Here is a 25,177-nt window from a genome sequence, read left to right on the forward strand (position 1 = left end):
TCCACAACACTGACAGATGTTGAGTGTTGAGCGGGAGAACAGGCTGTGATGTACCTCCGCAGAGCCCCCCGCTGAGCTCTGAACGCTGGCTGATTTCCCCTCTCTTTGAACTCGTTGGGAGGAGTGTCTGTCTGAAGTCTTGTCGGCAGGTGAAGCTAGAGGGAATGTCCTGTACAGAGAGCCAGGGTCCCCATCGAGTTATATGATTAATCTAGCGTGCTCTTCAATATAGAGGACTGTGTCAGACGAGTGTTAATACACATCTGTACATGAGGTTTATTGCCCAGACTCAGACTACTTCAAGATATCAGCAGCGCTTGGTTTTAGCCCAGAATGTGTTTTGTAATTTTATTTTTAAATATGCTAAAACAGGTTCAGATGATTCTGATGTCCTGCTATTTATGTAGTATGATTTGTGCAGCATATTCTGCACAAAAGTTAATATGGTTTTTGAAAAGGTACCATGATTTTGGACGTGTGCTTTGGAAATAAGGTGTTTGAAATACCATGTTTTTTGAATTACCATGTTTTTGGACATGCACTTTTTAAATAATTTGGACGTGTCCACTACAGTTCAAAAGTTTGGGGTCAGTAAGACCCTGCTGATTAAAATTACTTGTTTCTTACAAACGATAGTGTATGCCATTATGTAAGGAATAATTGACAACGGGCTGTTGAATTATTAGAAAATAATGCACACCTGAGGTAGTGATGCAGCCATGATGCAAAGCGGAGTGTGTGTGAATTACCGGAGTCTGTGTGTCTCTTAACAGTGTTCAGCAGAAGCGGCTCTACTAATAGCGTAACTAAGTTGAACAAAACTGCTTCAAGAGCACACTGTTATTACCTCGCTAGTGAGAAATGTCATGTAGCTTTTAAGTTGCTAAGCTATTTTACTGATAAAATCGTCAGAGCAGCGCTGACAACATGTTTCTGTGTATGTCAGAAATGTTTGTGTGTGCGTTTGTAAGGGAGAGAGAGCGGGAGAAATAGAGTATGTGCTTTCTGTACATGATAAAATGTAATTTTGTGGCAAAACATGGAAATAATTTGTTGTTTTTATCCTATTGTTTACTATATTAATTTACTTGGTTGGTGTCTTTGTGGATTTTGGTTCTTTTGCTGTTGTAGGCTGTAAGGACCTTTGAAATAACTGAAATCGTGTAGCGATATGGACATGGAATGCGGTCAAGACCTGCCTGAAACTACTTTAGATGTGCATTTTCCCTGAAAATAATTGCACACCTTAGAATGTTCGTCAGCCAATCAGATTCAAGCATTCAACAGGCCCGTGGTATAAATCTGTTCAGTCCACCCCGTGGAAGTGTTTTTATGAGTTGCTGTCTTTCTAAAATGAGAGAGGAAATGGATTTACCCTTGCAGGCCACAAGTTGTTTAGGCCTTAAACGTACACATTTGAATAACACTGTTGGATTAGGTTGCTGTTTGGGTAGATGTGATGAATGGAGATTAGATCATTTTAGTTCTCACAGATGCTCAGTGCTTGAGTTAACAGCAGGACCAAGGTCATGTGTTAGCTGTTCCTCTGTAAACAGACAGTCTGTAATACATTAACAGACAGCCGGATGCTTTCTGAGGGCTCTTTAGATGCAGTCCTTCCTGATTCTACCCTCTCTGCGGACATTTCAGACTGTCTGGTCTGAAGAAACTTCAGGTTCTGCCCCACCCGTTCAGAGACATTTTAGCAGCAGGGAACGGGCCCCACCTCATGGGCTTCTACGGGACCCTCAGCATCTGTCTGTACCCTCTCTGCGGACATTTCAGACTGTCTGGTCTGAAGAAACTTCAGGTTCTGCCCCACCCTTTCAGAGGCATTTTAGCAGCAGGGAACAGGCCCCACCTCATGGGCTTCTACGGGACCCTCAGCATCTGTCTCCTGGCATGCAAAGGCCGCTGGGTCCATCCCTCCAGCATATGCCCGGAGTAACGTGGGGCTTAGCAGAATTCCTCTTTGGCGTGACATCCATTGCTCTGTTGTGCATGAGTGAACTTCACATAGAGGGCAACAGGTTTATCAGGATGAATCTACTGTATATGCATGTGTAACCTTCTTAACCACACTAGGACTGCATGTGTTAGAGTAACATTTAACGTCCTGGACACATTCCCTATTAGAGCAGGAGTCTGCAGGGTTTTTTTTGAGCTGATTTATCTGTAATGACGATCTGTGTCTCAAGGGCTGTTCACAGTGATTTGTAGTGACAAAGTGATCTGAAGTCATTAGTTTTCAAAAACAGTTGACTGTTTGAATGACTGATGGCGATGAGACTTTTTGCATGTATGAGCTTTATATGAGCAATTTCTCATCTGCATAGAACGTGGTGTGTGTGTGTGGTCAGTATAGAAGTAATGCATATTCATAATGTATTTGAAATGATTTTGCTGGTGAAATAAAATTAAACAACAATATGTGTTTAAACCACAGAAGCAAACCGTTTAAATTTTTTTTCTTTTAGTTTTTCCAAGCATCAAACTATTTCAGTGATTTAAATCAAATCAGTGATTCAATTTCATTTGCATCATCACTCTAAAATGTTTACAAAAGTCCTTGTTTTCTGTATTAAAATGTGTGGGAAAACATACCTTGTTTATTTAAGAAATATTTTTTTAAAAATGTAGTTCTTATATTAAACATTTTAAATCTATTTTGCTTAAAATTATTTGACTGAATCAATTGGTTATATTTAATTGATCCCTCTGATTCCTTTTGATTAGCCTATGTATTGTGATTGAATCACTGTCCGAAAAAAAAATCATTTGCAACTACTGCAAAATCATATAAACCACCTAGAATGTATTTTTTTAAAACAGCTTCTTTCAGCTGATTCTTCTGCTCTCTCCTGTATAATGAATGATAATAAATGTGTTTTTTCTTTGCTTTTCTCTGCAGAAAAGAGCAGAATGTCTTGTCTCCAGTCAACTGCTGGAACCTTCTCTTGGCTCAGGTGAAGAGAGAGAGTCGAGACCATGCCACACTCAGCGATCTCTACCTCAACAACATCATCCCACGCTTCGCCCAGGTCAGCGAGGACTCAGGACGCCTCTTCAAAAAGGTGACATTTGTCTTTACATACCAGCCGATTTCTCTATAAAAGCCTCTATAGTGGTCACTGAGCTTGAGGCCTCATTTTTTACTAGCTTTTCATTTCAATCGATAATCTCTCCTCACTGACGTTTTCTTAGACCACATTTTCATTGTATATATAATTTAATTATTTTATGTCTCATACATGATATAATTTGTCAATATTTATATTAATTAGGGCTAGTAAAACTAACATGTTAACAGTTTGATTCACAACTATCTTCTGTGGGTTCTTATGCATTCTTATGCTCATTAAAGCTGATAGTGAGATGATTAGAATCTTAAATCTCAAGCTAAAAATCTGTATCCTGTTATATTTGCTCAGGTCAAGCTAATAGATGCAAGAGAGCACCATTCTCATTCCTCTTGGCTTGTCTAGACTGGTTAGACAGGCAGGAATTCAGGTCGCTCACTATCTAGACCCAGAGCTGTAAAAGAGATGCTTTCTTATCAGCACATTTCCAGTGTCCATTGGTTATCCAGGTGAATCCAGTTTGATCTGGTCTGTTAAGGTCAAATCCAACTTTATTTATTGAGAGGGAATCTCCTTAAAGTGATAGTGTACCCAAAAATGAAAAATTCTATCATCATTTACTCACCCACTTGTTGTTCCAAACCTGCATTAATTTCTTTCTTCTGTTGAACATAAAAGAAGATATTTTGAAGAATGTGTGAAACCATGCATTTGTTGGTCCCCATTGATCCATAGTATGGGGGAAAAAATGCTATGGAAGTCAATGGGGACCAGAAACTGTTCAGTTGATGATGACAGAATTTTCACTTTTGGGTGAACTATCCCTTTAAAACAAGAACCCATCAGTTGAGCAGGGTGTTTTGGCACTTTTATCAGAAAGAGGTTGAGAATCTCATTTCAAATTATGTCCATTTAAGACCCCTTGTGAGAGGTCAGAGGTCTCAGCTATGCATAATTTAAGGTTTATTGCAACTTTCTCTTCTAAACTTTTCTAAAAATTCCAAATCGAGAGGGAGAAAGGACTCTTAAATCGCATTTTTTCCCCCTGTATATCTAGCGGCAAGAGTCTCTCAGACCCCAATCAGCACTTCTTTCTCTCCCGCTGTCTCTCTGTCTGTTCTTTCGTTCCCGTGAGAGAGAGAGAGATGAGCCTCCCTATCAACATTCTCCTCAACTCTCTCTGTCTCTCTCTGCTGTAGTTTAGCTCACCCGACTCTCCATGCTGCAGAAATAACAGTCCTTTAATTGAACGCTCCTGGCCGGCCTCTCTCTAGAGGCTTCCTGGGAATCGCTGAAGTCTGTGCAATTGGACTTACCCCACGTCCCAGTGGCGCACACCTCCCACCTGTCTTAAAAGCGCTACGACATGCTGGAGAAATTCTGCACTCTAAATGCAAATATAGTCAAGGGAGCCGTGTCCGGAGGAGGTTTACGACTTTATTGAACCATAAGCGCAGACACACAATAAAGGAAAACACTCTTAGAAGTGGAGAAAGAGAAGTTTTGGCTGTGAAATTTTGGATGAATCTTATTCCCCTTATTTAGTGCCTGATGAGAAACGTAGCACAATTTAATTTGACCACTTTTAGCTTCTAATATGATGTGATATGTAATTAATGAATTAATTTAAATTTTAACATATTTTCATGAGTAAGAATAAATTGTAAAGTAATTGTCTACCATTTCGTATTGGCAGCAAATAGTGGAGAGACACAAAATACCAGTACTACATTGGTTATCATATGTTGAAAAAAAAAAAAAAAAAGAATACAAAAAAATGTAAAAGTTTGGAATAATTAAGATGTTTTAATGTTTTTGAAAAAGTATTTTGTGCTCACTAAAGCTGCATGTATTTGGTCAAAAATATAGTAATACTGTGAAATATTATTACAATTTAAAATCACTGTTTTCTAGTTGAATATATTTTAAAATGTTATTTATTCCTGTGATTACTCTAGATTAATAATTTAATTAGATTATAATGCCATCATCTAACTCTCACTTAAAATCTTTAGCAAATCTCAAAATGAATATCAGTTTTTCATACTGTACTGTATAAATGATGTGATGTGTAAATTCACTTGTAGCATTTAAAACAACTGATTTTAATTTTTAGTGTTATATTTTTAATATATTTGGACATATGAGTGTAGGATTTTAATATCTGTCATTTACAGTGTTGGGTAAGTTACTCAAAAAAGTAATCCACTACAAATTACTACTTTGAAATTGCAATTTGATTACGTTACTGATTACTGCATTTAAAAAGTAATCAGATTACTAATTACTTTACTTTCAAGTTACTTTCAGGTTTACTTTTCAAGTTATCAAACCTAAAAAATAATGAAACCTAAAAAAAATGAAACTCATTGTTCTTTCAGTAATTTAATATTGACTGAAAAATTACTGAAGTATGAAAACAGCAACTTGAACGATCACTTGCATTTTTTCCTGATAACAGCGAAAAGAACTTAAAATGTTCTGTCATTTTTGATCTTACAGATAAGAGTAATACACCATTTGAAACTGTAAAAGGACTACACTCGCAATGTCAACAGAAAGCTATGCTTTTGTAAAATAAAGAAAACAAACTGTGCGCTTTCTGCTGTCTCGGTCTCTGTGAACTTCTTCTGAAACGCGTCACAAAAATGAACGAAAACTCAGCGAATACTTCACACTCAGTCATGAGAAATATATCTATAGAATGACTGAAGTGTATATTTTTAAATGACGTTTATAATATTCTCTGATAAAGTAATCCGTATGAAACCAACGCAAGGTTCAGTCTGTCCTGTCTGAGCTCATTATCTGTAATGTGGTCACACCCACTCGCAGCGCGCGCTATTCATGCTGTATCCATTCATGCTATTCATCCACATGAGCTTGTACACATTTTACTAGTAGGACTTTTCCCAAATGCCAGACTAAAATGTGAAATCGAGTGCAACATTTTGAAATATGATAGGCAACATTTCATTGCATCTAAATGTTGTACGACTTGTCTGCATTTTAGCTCGCATTCTCTGGTGATTTATTAAAGGGCATACTGTTGCACAAAACATGATTTAAAAATTTTACTTCATATTTTTTCTTAACACTGCATTTAAAACGTAATTTTATTGACATTAGTAACTGAAATCAAATTACATAAAATTAAAATGTAATGCATTACATTATTGCGTTTTCAGGAAAAGTAATTTGAATACAGTAATGTTACTGTGTAACGTGTTATTCCCAACTCTGGTCATTTATTATGAAAATAATTATTGGCTTTTCTGTATAGTCCAGAATTTTAATATTGGTGCATAGATGTGTTTGGAAAAACTCTTTGGAGACTCATTTAGTGCCACTAACACTAGCTGTGATGAAAATAAATTGAGAAGTTTTTTCTTTATTAGAAAAAAGGCAAAAGACTCTGCAATATTGGCTGTGCTTTGGACTCCAGTAACCAACAAACATGTTGTGGACTTATTTTTCAAGCATTTCTCTGCTGAAGTAGCTCCGATCACTGAGTACAAGTACAATGTGTGTGTGTGTTTTTTTCTGAACATAGTACTTTGAATCAAGACAAAGGATTTTCATCAATTCAATCACATGCTCTTGTTTTTGGGGTGAGTTAGTAGCAGAGGTGTAGGAACAATCATTTGACATGTGACTGATGTTGAGTGCCGGTAAACCAGTCCCCTCACACACACCCCAAAGTGATGTTTCTTTGACAGATTTGTGCAGAACCAAAACCAATCTCCTGTCAAGTTCACTGACAAATGTGTGATCGTTTTCATTTAACAAGTGCATCTTGCCATTAAGGCTCATAAATCCATGTCCTCCCGTCCCAGTGTCTCTCCCCTGTTTCCCAATAAATTTAAAGGGGCCTTCATGGAAAATCAATAGTTTACTCCCATTTTTTGGCGCTTTGTGTGTTTGGAGTGTGTCTCTGAGCAGATGGAGGAAGGCAGCTCTGCCTGCTCCGACCGCACTCCTCAAGATCCATTTCACCGCAGGAGTGTTATGCTGCTTAGAGGGGAAGTGTTATGTGTGTCTGTGAGTGGCGGAGCAAGAGAGAGGAAGGAAAAGTGGAAAGGAGTAGCTTAGACCCAACAATCCTAATAGAAAGAGCAGACTGAATAAATCCATCAAATGCTTCTTATTGAACTGATCTGAAGTAGGGCGACCAACAGGGCAGACTGGAGCCAGACCCCACTGCACGTGTCTCCCCCCAGCAGGTCTGTAAGCACAAATTAGCTTACAGACGTCAGCTGGGGAGACCATATGCTTCTGAACTATCTCCCACACCTTCAGTTTAACGCTCACACATGACAGGAAAATGTAATGGGACAACATTTTTATAAATAAAGTATTTGGATGTTTGTTTGGAGGTATTTTTAGGCCTTTCCACTGGAGAAATCCACCGGTCTGAGGTTGTTTCCAATGATGTTCTTGCACTAGCCATTTATGGCTTGAGTGATTGTTATGGGGCTTATAAATACCTGGAACAAGAGCTTATATGTCTATGTCTGTTTTCCTAATAATTAAAGGGGTCATATGATGCTGCTAAAAAGAACATTATTTTGTGTATTTGGTGTAATGAAATGTGTTTATGCGGTTTAAGGTTAAAAAAACACATTGTTTTCCACATACTGTACATTATTGTTTCTCCTCTATGCCCTGCCTTTCTGAAACGCGTAAATTTTTACAAAGCTCATCGACTCCGCTTCGTCCACGGTGAAAGCCGATCCGGCGATCGACAGCGCGAAATTGATGTATTTCCTCAGCGACCAGCACGGATCAGCTCCAGGCATGACGAAGCGGATATCGTCCTCTTTTGGAAGGCCAACCAAATATGAGTTATGAGCCAGTTATGAGCTCAATCAGCTTGACTAAATTCCTCAGACTTGTTTAGAGAGGTGAGGTGAGCATTTCCAGACAAGCAGTTCATCCTCCGCTCTGAATCTGGGTGTTCTTGTGCATTCTTACATATTACCCAGTCCACTGCCTCCAAGTAAAACCCATTAGAACTCCTACGGGATCTCCTACGGGACGCCTCCCCACAGCCTACTCATCCATCTCAGCTTTCAAATGGTTAAAATGAACTCCAGTCTTTCCATCCTGGATGAAACAGGAAGGGAACTGTGTGACTGCACAATCACTGTTTGTGAAGATTGACAGATTGACTGTGTGAACACTCTCTCAATTTCACTCTTTCACCCTTAACTTCCCTTCTGTCTTTTATGCCTGTGCACACACTTCATCTCCTTTCAGTTTCATATTTCCTTTCTCTTCCATTATTTCCATCACTTCTCATCCTCAAGAACTCAGGAGCTGATTGATATCTGTCCAAAAACAGCCATAAAAGCCTCAATCAGACCTTCAAAAACAGGAAAACCCTCAAAAATGTAAATGTGGGGAATAGGGAAGGAGTGACTGAGTCAAAGCCCACAGTGAATGCTAGACATCTTCTTGGCTGGCTCTCAAGTTATCAGCCCACAGCAATTGAAGTTTGGACTTGAATTCGCAAGCACTTCATCTTCATGTCATACTGTGCCTTCGTTCCCGAACTTCCTCTTACAAGACACAGCATCCACCATAGCAGCAAACCACCATTTCCATCTCACACAGTTTACCAGACCTCTTTATTCCACAGTCTCAAAGAGGAAGTCTTATCAAAATCACAAGTAATGGTTTCCAGTTTCAGTTCAGCTGCACACTTTTTGACATTCATTGTAAATTGATTGACACTGAACAGAAATGTAATACTTTTACATCGTCTATACACTTCAGTTTTGGTAAACCTCTCTAATAGAAGTGTAACCTTTAGACAAGTGCATAAGTGGAACTAACTGAAAACAGAGATGCTTGTGACTTAAAAGGATAGTTCACCCCAAAACAAAAAGTTTCATTTTTGGTAGAACTTTAAAGGCATAAATAAATTGGTGTTTCAGCCCATTTTATTTCCATAATTTGACATATTTCCAACTGAAACACAATGTACAAGTAGAAAAAGAAGCTTTGACCATTGTGTGCCATTCCTCATTCTTTGAAAAATCTTTGAATGGACCATTTTGGATGTGCCCAATTGCCCATATGGTTAAATCGGCCCAGTGTGCAGTGTTCCAGTATAATGTGACGGTTTGGCCAGGACTGTATTGAGCTAGATGTGTTTGAGGTTAGCTGGTGCTGACCTCCATTACTGAGTGAGCAGAAAAGCGTCTCATCAGTCTAACAGTGACAGCTTCAGGGCTCACAGCCCAAAAAGGATGGTCAGGTATAATAGAGTACAGGGCACTACTGTTAATCATGATCTACACAATTATCTCCCTCTATTTCTCTTATACTAATGTTTTTTTTTGCCTTCTTTTTTCTTGCAGAGTAAAGAAATGGGCCTCCAGCTGCAGGAGGATCTGATGAAGGTCCTCAATGAGTTGTACACGGTAAGATACAAACAGCCTAGTCGAGGATGTCCTCCGTCTCTCTGGTTCCTCTGCATCAGCCTGCTGCAGCGATGAGGCATCGAGTCTCTGCTTCAGCCGAGTGGTTATTTTGGTCTCTTGTGGTTGTAGTCCAATCAGTATTTTTGAGGCGTGGGGTGGCTATAGTTACTTTTTCTTCTTGTTGAAAATATTTTGAGAGCTTTTAGTCACTGTGTGCCCCCTGTGTGTGGTTGTGTTACAGGGTGTGTCCGAATTTTAGTTTTAAAGACGCCTCCATGGAAAAATGTAATCACTCCTTAATGTTTATGTTCTTTGAAATGCATTTGTGTGTATGTGAACAAAACAATGTTTTACCAGACAGTCCTTGTAATTCTTTAGTAAGACAGAGGGACATGAACAAGTAGTGAATGATAGTAATTATAGTAGTCAGCCAGCAATGAATCTAACCTGCTGGCATGCAGATTGACTGCCTGTAGCCTACCTGAGACTCTAAAGCAGATCTATTGCATTTGCAGTGGCACAGAAGAGCACTGTGGAGTATAAGAGCTCTCCAAACAGTGATGATGCTCTCTGGATGGTAATGAACATCAACAGCTGTGGGTCGGAAGTGCAGACCCAGTCTCAATCATTACTTACTGCAATCCTTTCAGATTTTGTGATATTCCCGTTATGCTGTATGTTTTATAGTCTTCCTCAAGCATCAGTCACTTTTTATATTCTGTCCTAATTATTTGCCACATGCTGTTTTTGAAACGTGAACAAGCTACATTTCCACTGATGAGGTCATGGCACTTTTCATGAACAGGGTACGAAATAGGGCCTGGAACTCTTAAACATGAAGGCTTTTTAATTTTTCAATAAATCATCATTAAATGCAGTGTTATTTTAGTATAATTTATATACTATAGTTTTAGTGGTTTTGTGAGGTGCGTTTGTCATTTTTGTTTAATACTTATTTCTATTAGGGCTGTCAAAATGACTGAAAAACTAAATTAGAATTTTCTACTTAAATATTATCAAAATTCGAATTATATTAGAATTTAAAAGGCATATAATTTCAGTTAGGGGAAAAAAGCTTTTGGCTTCTCCTGAGGCCACAAGAGGGCGCATCGCGCAAAATATTATGCACGTTTCTTCAAAGTGTAATAAAATAGCACGACTATCTTTGAAAAAAAAAAGTGCATAATGTTTAAAATAATGTTTATAAACCATATATAATTAATAACGTTGCTTAAACAATTAGGAAAAAAACAGCACCATGCATGTATGTATAGTTTAATGCAAAGGACCGAAAACCAATCACAAAGAGTAGGCTACTTTCTTCATTTAAAAACATGAGATACAGTGGGATGGGGAAAAACCGCCATAAAGTCTTGAGACATGTTTTTTTAAAAGTTGAACTTACATTAATTTTACATGGCTTTCTAAACATGCCGCTCTCTTGTGCCAGACGCTGATAGATGTCCCTCTAGTAAATGTGATAAATATGCGTTCTGTGCAGTGGTGGACGAAGTACACAAATCAAGTACTTAAGTAAAAGTACAGATCCGTATAATAAAATATTACTCCAGTAAAAGTACTCAGTTTTCAATTTTACTTGAGTGAAAGTACAAAAGTACTTGATTTTTTATGTACTTAAAGTGGAAATGAAGCAGTCAGTCAAGTTTACATTATTTAGTAAAGTGATTTCCACTTTGATTAAAAATATATATAACAAACATGATTAATGTAACCATTTTAAAGAAAAAAGGTTGTTTTGTTATAGCTTTTAGAGCAAGGGCGCCGCCATCTTGCAGTACCACCGCGTGTGACGTCACGGGGTTGGTTCGCTCCGATGGCCAGTGAAGTAATACAAGCATTTCTTTACATTTTGAACAACACACATTGAAAGCACTGTTAAGTCCATAATAAGTGCAATTGCCTATGCATTTGAGCCGATACGGCGATGGGACCGAGCAGTATTAGGGGTTGAAGAAACCGCACCGGTAAAGTGCGGATCGGAAACAATACTCGTTTACGTGGATACTCCTCAAGACTGTCATTCCGACGTGCTTTGTGTGCATTTGCTGATGAAGGCGCAACAGAAAGCTCAATTTGGTGGCCTACTCACGTGCTGGCCGAGCCGAGCCGAGCTGTGGCTTTGTGTGTGTGCAGCGCTGCCGGCACGAACTGAAATGATCGATCACAACGCCTGAGTAGCCTACCGCATTTAAATCTCTTTCAGAAAAGGTCTATCACAGCGTGTAAATACCGCACTGAAATCTATTCCGTGCTGTCTCACGCTTGAATGGCTTAAACACTTTAATATTTAAACTGACAAGGCTTAAAACACGTGAGAATGATAAACTTTATTGAGGAAGCAGCACTGGTCCGATTGTTCAGATAACGTTAGGTGATTAGTTAAACACTACGGAAAGCTAATTGTATTCGCAGGTGAACATAAAATATGATACATACAACTGGTGAACCTACTGAATGAACAACAACGTAGCAGCGCCGCATCTAGTGGGTTCAACTGGATAGGATAACAAAAGCATTAAAATGCAATGACACTTACATCGTTGTCGCATTTCGTGCGCCACTGATAGGCTGCCTGACGGCTGACGCAGACCTAAAATTCGAATGCAACGTTTTTGCATTCGAATGTGGGTTTTTTTATTTTTTATTCGACGAATATTCGAAATTCAATTTTTTTTGGACAGCCCTAATTTCTATTTGGCTTAATTCGTTGTTTTTCAGGTGTAGTTTCAGTTATTTTAGTAGCCAAGGCAACATTTCTAATTTTTTTCAAGTTAACAATTTTCAACAGCAAATTTTATTTTACTTCAGCTGTTAACGAAACTGTTAACAACTTTTAATAGTTTTAGTTAACAATAACTGTATGGAGGTGAATGTTGGTTTGAATGTTGATTATTATATTATATAATATTATTATACAGAACTAATTTTCCATAAATTTGCTTAATATTTTTTTCTTTCAATAAGATTGGTAACGGTTGAATGGTTGAGCTAGATAAATACAGACAGTAATGTGTTTAATACTAGCTCATTTTCATACCATGTTAATTTTAAGTAATGATTTACATTTGTCACTAAAACAACATGGGATTTGTGCCTTTTCGCTTTTTCAAAAGTAGTGGAGAACCAACATATACTCTTATTTATAGGGAACTCCTTCAGTGTTTACATTTTAGCATGAAAAAACCTTTAATGGTAGTTAACCTTGGTTTTAACCCTCAATGGCAATATGATTACTGTCTTATAGACTTAGCATTGCCGTATCCGTACCACCACAGAGACCCATGTTCCCTGGCAGTGCTGAAATTAGCAGTGGTGCACGGAAAATTCAGGGATGATTCAGTGGATTATAAGTCATGTTATTATCCTGCTGTAGAGTGCAGTGCTGCTTTCTGATACACAGCACAGTGTTGCATGGGGCTTTAATGCGTACATGCCTTTAATTAGCAGCACAGCTTAAATAATCCTAATGGTCTCAGGCTTTTATTTTTACTGGGAGAAGAAATTCAGTTAGAAAAGCCCTTTGTAATTTGCCTCATATTTTTGTATTCCTCGTTTTTGTGGGGGAGGAAGGAATAGTTTGGGGTTTTCAGGGTGGGGTGTTCTGGGCTCAAATGTGGTAGGAGGAGGACCCGTGATATTGGCTTACTTTGAATGGCGACTGGATTCCCCCCTGTACAGATCCACACATGTTCTCCTGGGAAATGACTGTAATTGATTTCAATACCCCATAAAAAGTAAGCAAATCCTTTAATTAAAGAGTTAAGGATGATGAAAATAAACCTGGCACCATTTTTAGTGACATCTGTGCTTTATATGAAGAAAGGAAGGAATGAATGGAAAAGCTGATGATGATTATCTCAGCCTTTTGGATCTGAGAGGAACCCCACAGGGCTGAAAATGGTGAAAAACGTGACGAGTTTCCTCTTCATAATCTTTGACATTCTTTCTCATAAGCTCAATAGTGGCTAGTTCAATAGTTCACCCAAAAAGTACAGTTCTGTCATCATTTACTCATCCTTGTGTCAATCCAAACCTGTATGACTGTCTTCTGAGAAACATTTTTGGGTGAACTTTTCCTTTAAGAACTGGAAAAGAGCCTGACTGATTTGCATTTTACAAGAGCAAGAAAAAGCTTTGAGACCCGCCCACATTTATGTTTGCCAAATTCCTCCTGTAAGTGTTTCCTATTAATGATGACATTGCAAAGAGCTTATTAAATTTATTATGCCCAACCATCATGGAGGCTAGCACTCTCATGAAAGCCAGTGTAAATGGAGGGAAATGGAGCCCATTAACTGTCTCTTTCTGCCACAGACAGTGAGTGATGCTTGGTATCATCTCTGCAGTTTTGGCAGTGTGTTTGATTGCAAGCACAAGAATGGCGTCACTCTGTGACATTCCTCTCAAAGGAGCAGAAGTTTGGAATGAGATCCTCCCTTCAATCCCATTCCCAGATTTAGCATCTGCTGAATACTAACTATCAAGCTTGGTGGTGTCTTCCATTCCTTGGCAACAGTCACAGATGACAGTGTATATATAACATTAGATAGATAGATTGATAGATAGATTGATAGATAGGAATAAGCAATAAGGGCTAATAATTTGGGCTAGATTGTCATTTTTTTTCAGCAGTGGCTCTGCTGCAGTTTCCATCCAAGTCATTGTCCCGTTGCCTCACTGCCTGTACAAACACATTGAGCTAAAAATGTTCTGCATGTCTGACTGAGTATAAAGCATTTGTGTGAATGATTTTGGGCCTGTAGCAGTTTTTTAGTCGGTTATGTTGTGAATAAGTGTGTGCTGTTGAGGCTGATAGTCATCAGTTCAGGTGTTTCCCTCTTTCAGCCCGGTTCTTGCCTGTAATGTGTTTCTTTTCAAGTTGCCTTTATGAGCACGACCACCTGTAAGGATCCTTATTTAAAAAAAGAAGAAACACCACAAAAAATCAGTTTGACTGTTAATTATGCTTAATTGTTTTTCCTGCCGTCATATTTCTATGGAAGCTTGATTCTGCCACAGGGTAAAAAAACTAAGGTAATTACAACTTTTTATCTTATAATTCATACTTTTGTCTTCCAATTCCGAGTTTATACCTCACAATTTAGACCTTTTTTTCTTGCCATTCTGATTTTAAAAAGTCAAATTTGTGAAATATTAACTCAGAATTGCGAGATGTAAACTTGAAATTAAGTTTGTGTCGCAATTCAGGGCTCGACAATAAGGACTACCCTATGGCCCGGGGCCAGTGTGAAAGACGTTCGGGACAGTTGACGGATTTATCACTGACGTTATCGGGCCACTGCTGCGTCATCGAGAAAGTTTATCACTTGCATGTGTTTTTAAGCCTTGCCAGTGTAAACATTCAAGCGATTACTTTTTTTTTATTGAGTTCTCTTTCAGGGCTTTTTGCACTCTAATGGACAAATACACCTGGCCAATTTGAACATTCATGTGATTTTAAAGCATTCAAGTGCAAGAAGACACGATAAACAACTCATGCAATTAGAAATCTTGCAAAAGAATTGTAAGATAAAAATCACAAATACCTTTTTTTTTTATTGTATTTAATTTTATTATTTTATTTTAAATTTTTTTTGTGGCAGAAACTGACATCCATATATTTCTCTACAAAGTCCAATTCATCACATTCAAACTACATACATCACTGGGCATGATGCATTTACTCTGTCTAACCTACGATTTTATGCACATTTAACCTCCTTTTTCTTATTGCACAGGTGATGAAGACCTATCACATGTACAACATGGACAGCATCAACGCTGAAAGCAAGCTGAAGGAGGCAGAAAAGCAGGAGGAGAAACAGATGAGCCGCAGCGTCCGACACGAGGACAGGCAGACCCCTCGCTCGCCCGACTCCCTGACACACATCAAGATAGAGGAGAAACACGTGCGCCGCAGCTCTGTCAAGAAGATCGAGAAAATGAAGGAGAAGGTGAGCAGCGAGATCAGAGGGTTCAACTGAGAAGGGAAGAGTTCATGCAAGGAGAAATTTGAGTTTTTGTACAACTGATTAAACCGAGAATGTGGAGGAAAGGTGAACGTGGGCAGGAGAAGAATGAACAGATGGAGGGAGATTTCAGGGAAATGGGAAAGGTGATAGAGTGGGAGTTGAGAGACAAAGGCTGAAAGAGGGAGAGCATAGGGAGCAATGAGCTGGTGAGAGATACAGAGAATGCCGTCACTGCCAGATGGTGTTGAGGGTCCTAAACCTGATCCTGGACAGCTTTAATGACCTGTTGACAGTGGTTTAATCAATTTATAACATGTGTCAGATACGTAATCCATGCTTATCATGCCGAAATAATACTATGCTTATCACACGGCTCTCTGGAATACCTGATTCTGATTGGTCAATCACTGCATGCTGCAGTCAAATAAAATGAAAATAAAATAAAACAGGTGACAAAATAAAGTTAAATAGGTGACTAGCAATGGTGCTTCCATATTCATTCAATAAAAAAATAAAAGATAAGATAAAATAAAATAGCTAACCACCAATGGTCTTTTAATGTCCAAAAAAAAAATAAAATAAAATAAAATAGGTGACCAACAGTGGACTTTTTATGGGGGAAAAAAACCATAATAAAATAAAATGGTGACAGTGGTCTTTTCATGTCCTTTTACATATTTATTTTGTAAGTAGCAATATAGCATACAGCATAATGTACAATCAGCCGGTCATGATCACAAAATAAACTCTTAGGGTGAAACAAGGCTGGACCTTACACTCTCATATTTCGCAAAATTCCAGGCTGCAAAATTCCAGAAATGTCCAATTCGATATGGTAATCCTTAGCACTAAATGGCAGTTTAATTCATCAAATGAATGGCTCCTCCATGACTGTATATACTGTGTTGTAGAATGTCATTGGATGATGTAATGAGATGGCATGGGGTCAGGGGTCAGGCATTAGCATGTCTGGGCTAGATATTGTTGTCAATCCATGCCTTTGTTCTTCTGGAGTCCTCTGGTTACCATCTCTGTCCAGTACCACCAGTTTACGGAATGATTGATGGGATCATCGCTGGGTTGTTCCAGGGCCACCTCTGTTTCCTCAAGACCAACAGCAGCTCCTCTATATGCGTCCCACTAGAGAGAGCCTGTGGTCACCCCAGCGGCATTTACAGATGGAAATGTAGTGCAGTTTGTGGTGGCAGCCTATTCAGGGAGGGCTAGTAGAAGCTAAACAAGGTGCCATCCATCATGAGCTCATGTTTAATGTTAGCTTTAAAGGTTTTGTTATGCTATTCCAAATGGTTTATGCTTTTATTTTTACACACAGATATTAAAATATAAGTTTTCCCCATACTTCTATGACACGTTTGACTTATGATTTTTGGTTTCAAGGCAGTAGCAAACAATGACGTTTAAAGTTATTGACACCCAACTTGAACCATATTTCAGAGATTTTGGTCCTTATTGTGCACTTTTTTTTTTTTACTTGACAGCCTGTGTTCATTATAAACAGTGGGAAAATCTGCCCTTTTCTCATCCATTGTCTCATCCTCCTGGTTTTACTTTTTTATTCTTAGCGGCAAGCAAAATACACTGAGAACAAGCTGAAAGCCATCAAGGCCAGGAATGAGTATCTTCTGGCTCTGGAGGCCACCAACAGCTGCGTCTTCAAATACTACATCCATGATCTGTCAGACCTCATAGATGTAAGTCCACATTTATCTCATTCGAGTGTATTGTCATAATTAAATGTTTACAAAAAGAAAGAGAGAGCTAAATCACAAGTATTCCTTCTTAAATCTCTCGATATGTGTTATAATGTTATAATGCAGTTAAACTCAACTTGTTTGAACCAATGTTATTTTAGTATTATTTATGTAATATTAAAGTTTTTATTCATATTTTAAATAAGCTTTTATTAGTAATTTTGTTAAGTGCATTTGTAATTTGACTAGCTTTATATATGTGTACATTTTAGTTCTTAGTATCTTTAGAATCTTCAATACTTATATTTTATTTTATTTCAACTTTAATTCAGTTACTTGAAATGATTCATAATAATTTTATTTGAAGTTTTAATTTAATTTAAATTAATAATTTTAGTTTTAGTTGAACAACACTGGTTTGAACTAGTTTGATCTAAGGGTTTTTAAAACTTACAGTGCCAGGTTTTGGTGTCTCAGTATTGATTCTAAATCAATACCTTATGAAGTAAACAAGCTCAGGGCAGCTGATGAAATGAAACTAGGGCTGTCAGTATGTGAATAATTAATGATTAATCTTAACATTTAGATTTTTTTTAACAGTTCTCACAAAACTTTTCTGTTTCTCAAACTGCTTCACTAATTCACTAATTTAAAAAAAAAAGGTTTTTGAGCTGTCATATGATGGTCTTCTCATTCATTTTTGCATAAAAATATAATTCATAAGTAATTAAATTCCAATTTCCCTTGTGCAAATGATTGTACTTTTGTTAAACAACCCAATTAAACATTAATGTGGTAAAAGCATCAAGAATTTTGTACCTTTTCGTACCCCGGTACTTTCTTTATTTCAAGTATACTGTGCAGCCCTAAAAGGGCATTTAAGTGTAATGCCCTAAATATGCCCATGTACAGTGTCCCACAGTGCAGTAATACCCTCTGACAGTGTGCTGCTTCATCAGACTACTTTATTCAAGTGTGACCCTGAACCTTCAGATCTGTAGCAGCCCCCTATTTGAGCTCCGCAAGAGGGCCTACTTGTCCCATCAAATCTACATCAGACTCCTAACAACGCACCCACAAAGTGCTGAAATCCCCTCCTCATATTACCCTCAACTGCGGCACGCAGGGGCCCACGCAACACGGCGTCACGGCGTCGGCTTTCTGAGTGAGGAACTGTGAATGATGGATTTAGTCTGAACAGCCTTCATTTAAAGCAATCAGAGCGTGGAAGTGAAGTTGTAACCATGTGCAGGTTAACAGCCAAAAATGGGGTTCTTGGGTTCTTATTTTTTAGTTTATTTAAATTAAAGTCTCTGTCAATTGCATAAATGTTGTAATTTACTCTAGATTTTACTGCCTTTCTCAACTCAAAATTTCCATTCACAGCTCAAAACCAAACCAAATACCCTTTTTCCCCCTCTCTCAGTGCTGTGACCTGGGCTACCATGCCAGCCTGAACCGTGCACTGCGTACCTACCTCTCGGCCGAGTTTAACGTGGAGACTTCCAAGCACGGTGGTCTGGAGACCATTGAGAACGCTGCTGAGAACCTGGAGGCCAATGCAGATAAACAAAGGCTCATGGAGACCTACAACAACGTCTTCTGCCCTCCGATGCGCTTCGATTTCCAGTCTCACATGGGTGATATGGTCAGTTGGTGTGATTATTATTGCTTATGATATGACACTGGTGAAATTAAGTAATGGAATGTGCAGTGATGGTAATTATTTTCATGCCCCAAGCAATATACCAACAGCAGAGTCACAATGTGGGTAAACAATGGCACACAGAGATTCTTTGGCAACTGAGTGAGGCTTTACTGATTCCAAGTGCCTCCAATATATCAAACATTTTGATGATATCAAGAAATCAGCTCCGCTAAATACCAGTCAGTACTGTTACACAACGATCAGCACTGTCTCTGCTGTTACACATGACTCTTGCAAGACAGTGTCTCATTGCATGTCCAAACAAACCCAGACACCTCGAGAGGAATGAAGCATTTCTCAATCAGATTGTTGCACAGTGACAGGCATGCCTGTTGAGAGACCTCTGTTGCTTCAGCCCTGTATTATTATATGTTGTCAGTAGACTGTCTAGTTATTATGTTATATATTATTCACTATTAATATGGCAAATCGACTGCTAACCTTATGGGTGCTGTAATTTATATATTGAATCACACACAGAAATTATCTGGCTGTGGTATTTTATTTAAATTTATTTATTTTTGTTTTGTTTGTTTTTATTTTATTTTATATGATTTTTTTTAATAAAGATGAGATGTGTTCTTTCTGTGTCATTTGTGTCACCAAACGGTTAACATCACAACATCTACAACCAGCCAACAGTAAGATTAATAAACTGTAGTTTTCAGAAAAATGTATTATTAATTGTTTCTTAATTCTATTTGTTTAATTTGTTTATTCTTAATTCTGTTTATCTATTAGTAGTAGTAAAATTATTAGTAATAGTAGTAGTAGTATTATTTGTTATTTGTTTTGTTTTGTTTGTTATTGTTTTGTGAGATGTCAGTCCTGTGCCTCTAGTGTCACCAAACCAAAAATAAGGATTTTTTTGCAAACAGGTTTTCTGAACACTGTCATTGTCAGTCAAACTTATAGTCCCACCTCAAACTCACGCCATTGGCTGAGCTGATGTTGCTGTGTTGGATTCTCAAACAAAGCACTGTTTTCATAGCATCACAGAGACACAGTGTTAATATTAAACTGGGACAGGAGAAAGTATTTTAACATTGAAAAAATTAGAACCTACAGCTCAACCTAAAAGTTTACTGTATTGGACTGTATTTTTTTCTGTGAAATCAATCAACTGTGTTTTCTGCTGTGCTGAACTTTATGCTGCTGTTTTTGTTATTAGCCAACCTTGCATCAGGGGTCCTGGATGTTTGTATGTGTGTGATTAACAGAGCAGCTGGTTTTCCCCCGTGCACATGTGCCCTGTCGTGTGTTCAGCCCTCAGGGAGAGGGTGGACCACAGTGAGCCAGATGTTCCACAGCTGTTATGGGCAAAAGAGAGAGAGCGCGTGAAAGAGAGCAAGCAAGAGAGGCAGATTGGCTCACTCTGTTCTTCAGAGCGTATGGAGATGTCAGCTTTGTCATCTCCACTGCTGGAGATGGTCTTGCTTTAGTTCTCCTTCATTCTGTTGTTGAAGTTCTCAAGCTCTTTCTTCTGTCTTTCTTCTCCCTCAGGTGGGACATATGTGTGCCCAGCTGCCCGTGCAGGGAGAGCTGATCCAGAGATGCCAGCAGCTACAGTCCCGCCTGTCCACACTGAAAATAGAGAATGAAGAGGTGACGTACACATGGTCCAACAAATACAACGTGCACAACAAATGTGTGCACATTCATTCTTTGTTTATATTACAACTCATCTGTTAAACTTTACATTTCATTTCACATCAGTTTCCTTTTTTTCTGTTGATGTGCACTGTTTCTTATCAAAGCATTGGATTGAATCAAAGCATTTTTGATTCAGCTGTCATCTTTACACAATATTGCCGAATTCCACAGATCACACACATTCAAATTAATTATTTACATTTATACATTTGACAGACACTTCTGTCTAAACCGAACCCATGACCTTGGCGCTACAAGAGTGTTTGCCCCTTAAAGGGGTCATATGATGTGGCTAAAAAGAACATTATTTTGTGTATTTGGTGTAATGAAATGTGTTTATGCGGTTTAAGGTTAAAAAAACACATTATTTTCCAGATACTGTCCATTATTGTTTCTCCTCTATGCCCCCCATAAAATGTGCTGCACACATCAGAATATTTGGATTGAACTGTTCTGGAACAGTGTTGTAAATACAACTTAACCACTGATTTCTAGTTATGTCCTCTTTTGGAAGGCCAAAGTTTCGCTTTCACAACGAAACACAGCGTCACATGCGGCGGCCTTGAGTGAGCGGAGGCCGGCAGCTAGAGTGAGCGGCGGCCGGCGGATTCGAAGAAGGAGCGGCCCGCGGGCTTGCGGCAACCACATGTGACTACCCCGGGCTGGACTCCGCTTCGTCCACGGTGAAAGCCGATCCGGCGATCCACAGCGCAAAGTTGATGTATTTCCTCCGCGACCAGCAGGGATTGGATTTGAGACTTTAGTCTTTGCAACTTTACAGATCTTCTTTATGCACCAAGAGCCTGTAACACTTCAAAGAGAAAGGAAAAATTTAAATCGCATCATATGACCCCTTTAAGTGTTTCTTTATAAAGTATTCTGGCTAATTTGATAAAATGTTAAGCTACCAATAAGAGTGTAGCTCTGTTTAACATTACCGTTAGACATGATTACAGCAGGAGGAGAAATTGCTGTTGCTCTATTTCACTCAAGTACTTTGTACGTTGTAATATTGCCAAGATGCAGGAACTATAATGGGCATGCTCTTTCACCAGGTGAAGAAGACAATGGATGCCACTCTACAGACCATCCAGGACATGGTGACCATTGAGGACTTTGATGTGACTGACTGCTTCCACCACAGTAACTCGATGGAGTCGGTCAAGTCCACTGTGTCTGAATCTTTCATGAGCAAACCCAGCCTGGCCAAGAGACGAGCCAACCAGCAGGAGACAGAACAGTTCTACTTCACGGTAAATGAGACAGAGAGGGAGAGATATCAGTTTAATACAGGGTCACAAGGTTGAAGAAAGGGTGTGGAGGATTGGCGGTGGGAAATCTGTAGCTGGGGGCATGGAAGGACATAAAGAGAAATGGGAAAGGAAGGGTGATGAAGGGAGAGATAAGCGATTGAGTGTTTGAGATACAGCTTAATGTCCTTCCTTCTCTATCAGAGTCTTTTAAGAAGCCTTTGATTGAAAAGACGGCAATTAGAGGAGACTGCTGCAGTTGACAGCTGTTCATTGATCTGTGCTTGTTTGTAGACTGTTTAAACTGTTACATAGTAATTCGACAAATAACATTAGAGAGGAATTTGTTATTCGGATAGATTTTACAAAATACCCAGAACACAGTAGCAGCAGTAAAGCAATGCCCAGAGAGCCACTAACAGCACTTTGTGGCAACTTCATAGGGGAGACTGGGGTCACATGTGTGTTGGTGTCAACTCAGTAGCTATTAGATTTAAAATTAATAAATAAAAACAGTTAAATAAATTCTTGTTTTCTCTATAAGTAGTTTTTGAATGACGGTTTCAAACATCTAGTTCAAAACCCCAAAAATTATATTATTTAATATTGTTTATTTGAAAAATATATTTATTTATTTATTAGTCAATTAAACTATATAAATATATATTCTTAACTGTATGTATATGATCTGATTTGATTTGATTTCATTACATTTGATTTCATCATATTTGATTTGTATACAGATTGTTACATGTGTTTTATATGTGGTTTAATAAAATGCATTCAGTATTTTTTATATATTGTATATTTTTATATTTAGTAGTTAACAATAATTTCATAATCGTTTTACTGTTTTGTTGTTGTTTTGAAAATCCATTTTAATGGCATTTAATAGCCCCGTATAGTGTGAAAGCTATTGTCAATGTGTGTTCAGTGAACTGTATCTTTTTTCTGACCAGTAATTATTAAAATGTTTGATTGCTTTTTGTAGCCCAGACTTTAAAGTATGTCTATACAGAAATTGGTTTTCTGAAATAAACCTGCTTTAAAAAATAAACAAATTGAGTATAAAAAGTAAGAATATGAATTTCCGTTCACACAATGGAAGCACAAGATTAGCAAGCAGAGATTTGTCACTTGATGTTGTGCAGGCTGTTTTAGCACATCCTCTTCATTAGATCTTATTCTGATGTATTCCTCCCCTATATCTCCCTCTCTCCTCTTTCTCATTAACTCCCTGTGTACATTTAGCTTGTCTCTTTCTGCCAAAAGCACTAGTGCATGGCTCCATGTGTTGGCTAACCTTCCTGTGTCTGCATGACTATAATGCTGGTATGCCTGTGATATATGATGGATGAAATTGTAAGCATCTGTCTACCCAGCTCCCTCATTCCCTCCGCAGTTCAGGTTTCTCTCCATCCGTCTCCTGACTCCTCTATCTGTCTCTCCGCTGTCAGGTTTCCATCAGGTCAGGGTTCTCGCCCCCAAAGAGCCATAAGCTATTAGAGCACATAGATCCAATGCCTCCCTGTGCTCCAGTGGATATGAAATTAATGTTTACGCCAACAAGATGTATAGTCTCAACACTACACAGCAAATTGAAAGGGGTGGAGGAAGGATCCTGTGCCAGAAAGCTGAGAAAAGGAAGGAAGATTGATTATACTGCGCACTTAATAGCTATTCAAATGAAAATTCACACTCATGTTTGATCATAAGTGTTGAGAGATGGTCTAACAGTTCAAAATGTTTTATATTCTCTGTTTCAGAAACTGAAGGAATTTCTGGAGGGCAGGAACCTCATCACCAAACTACAGGCTAAACATGACCTGATCCAAAAGACTTTGGGAGAAAGTGAGTAATTGTTCTCGATTGATGTTTGCATGTGTGTTGATGAGCTTTAGTTTGGGGACATTTTAATTGGAAAAACTAATCTCATAAAATATTGTGGTTGTAATCTTGCTTTTCTTCAGAAACATGTTAATATGGAGTAAATTATATTTTAGACACAATAGTACCAGTTACTTTTTGCTTCGCAAGTGAAAATACTTCAAAACTAATTCAAAGCAAAATCCACCATTGTGCTTCTCAGAGCAACACACAGTTCTCTAAAGGAATCAGTGTTTTGAATGAATTGGTTGAGAAAATGATTCAGTGCGAGTCATTCATAAAGACAGACTAAATTATCCGTTAGTAATCAGACTCAATCGGACTGAAAAGCCTTCATGTAGACACCTCAATCAATCCAACCGAGCTTGATCTGAATGAAATTTTGACTGGATCGGAAGGGGTGGCCTAGACCTGAAATAATTTGATTAATACGAAACAAAAAATAAGCATGTAAACGCCTGAATCCAACTATTTTCCTCAATCTTTTTTAAAAACTTGCATGAATTTTGTGCTATGCACATGTAAACGATTGTGAATCAGATTGCAAAATTTAAAGTTCGTATAGGGGTGGGCGATATGGCCAAAATATCATATCACGTTTTATTTTTTTCCAGGAAAATCACGATTCACGATTTTATCACGATTCAAAGATACACATTACAAATACACATAATATACAAATAAAATAAACACAGAAGGTTTACATATAAACACAAGGTATACATAAAGTTGGTTATGTCTAAAGTGAAAGAAAACAGTTGAGAGAAAAACAGATGCTTGTCTGTATATAAGATGTGTGCAGGTCTTAAAGTGACAGCAGACTAATAGTATTAAACATGCTGCCGCTTGTCATTAAAGGGATAGTTCACCCAAAAATGACAATTCTGTCATCATTTACTCACTTTCAAGTTGTTTTAAACCTGAATGAGTTTCTTGTCCACAATCAAAAATCATGATATTGCATTTAAACAGAACTTTCAGAATCTGAAATTGGATTGGATTCACTCGGATTGCTAAAAAAATTAGTGCTTGTAAACGTACCTAGTCTCTTGTTTCATCCTGGAATGAATCAGTCATGTGCTTTGTTCCCAAATGAATCAGTGTTTTTAAGTGAATGATACTCAACCAATCAAATTTGAGTACAGAAACACAATGTTGTATAATTAGCCTATGGTTTGTCATTAGTATGTTACGTCCTCATTTAGATAGCTAAGTAAATGTGTGTAAAATGATACATCAAATTATAAAATTATTATTTCATTATTCATCTAAAAAATAATGTTTCTTTTATGTGTAGGGTTAGTGTTAATATGCTTGTGTGGGGTGTTGCAGTGTCAGGCAGAGAGGGTACTGAATTGAGTGTGTGTGTGTGTGTGTGTGCTAGCTTGAGGATGGTGCTGATGTCATCAGAGCATGAAGCTTTAACAGTGCAGTGCGGCTCTGTACTGCTGTCCTCTGGACCTTAG

The 25,177-nt window shown here is 38.1% G+C and overlaps 1 protein-coding gene across 1 annotated transcript in view; it reads left to right on the forward strand.

The window, feature by feature from the left end:
• Positions 1-25,177, forward strand: part of srgap2 (SLIT-ROBO Rho GTPase activating protein 2) — a 136,663-nt gene that overhangs the window by 77,802 nt on the left and 33,684 nt on the right. The window contains exons 4-11 of the mRNA XM_016551340.1: positions 2,912-3,074; positions 9,446-9,508; positions 15,268-15,483; positions 17,085-17,213; positions 18,640-18,861; positions 20,425-20,526; positions 21,630-21,827; positions 23,591-23,675. Coding sequence (XP_016406826.1) covers positions 2,912-3,074; positions 9,446-9,508; positions 15,268-15,483; positions 17,085-17,213; positions 18,640-18,861; positions 20,425-20,526; positions 21,630-21,827; positions 23,591-23,675 — 1,178 coding nt within the window. The remainder of the gene's footprint in view (positions 1-2,911; positions 3,075-9,445; positions 9,509-15,267; positions 15,484-17,084; positions 17,214-18,639; positions 18,862-20,424; positions 20,527-21,629; positions 21,828-23,590; positions 23,676-25,177) is intronic.

Source organism: Sinocyclocheilus rhinocerous, unplaced genomic scaffold, assembly GCF_001515625.1.
Source record: "Sinocyclocheilus rhinocerous isolate Xijiao unplaced genomic scaffold, SAMN03320098_v1.1 scaffold14, whole genome shotgun sequence".
In the NCBI taxonomy this organism is placed as follows: domain Eukaryota; kingdom Metazoa; phylum Chordata; class Actinopteri; order Cypriniformes; family Cyprinidae; genus Sinocyclocheilus; species Sinocyclocheilus rhinocerous.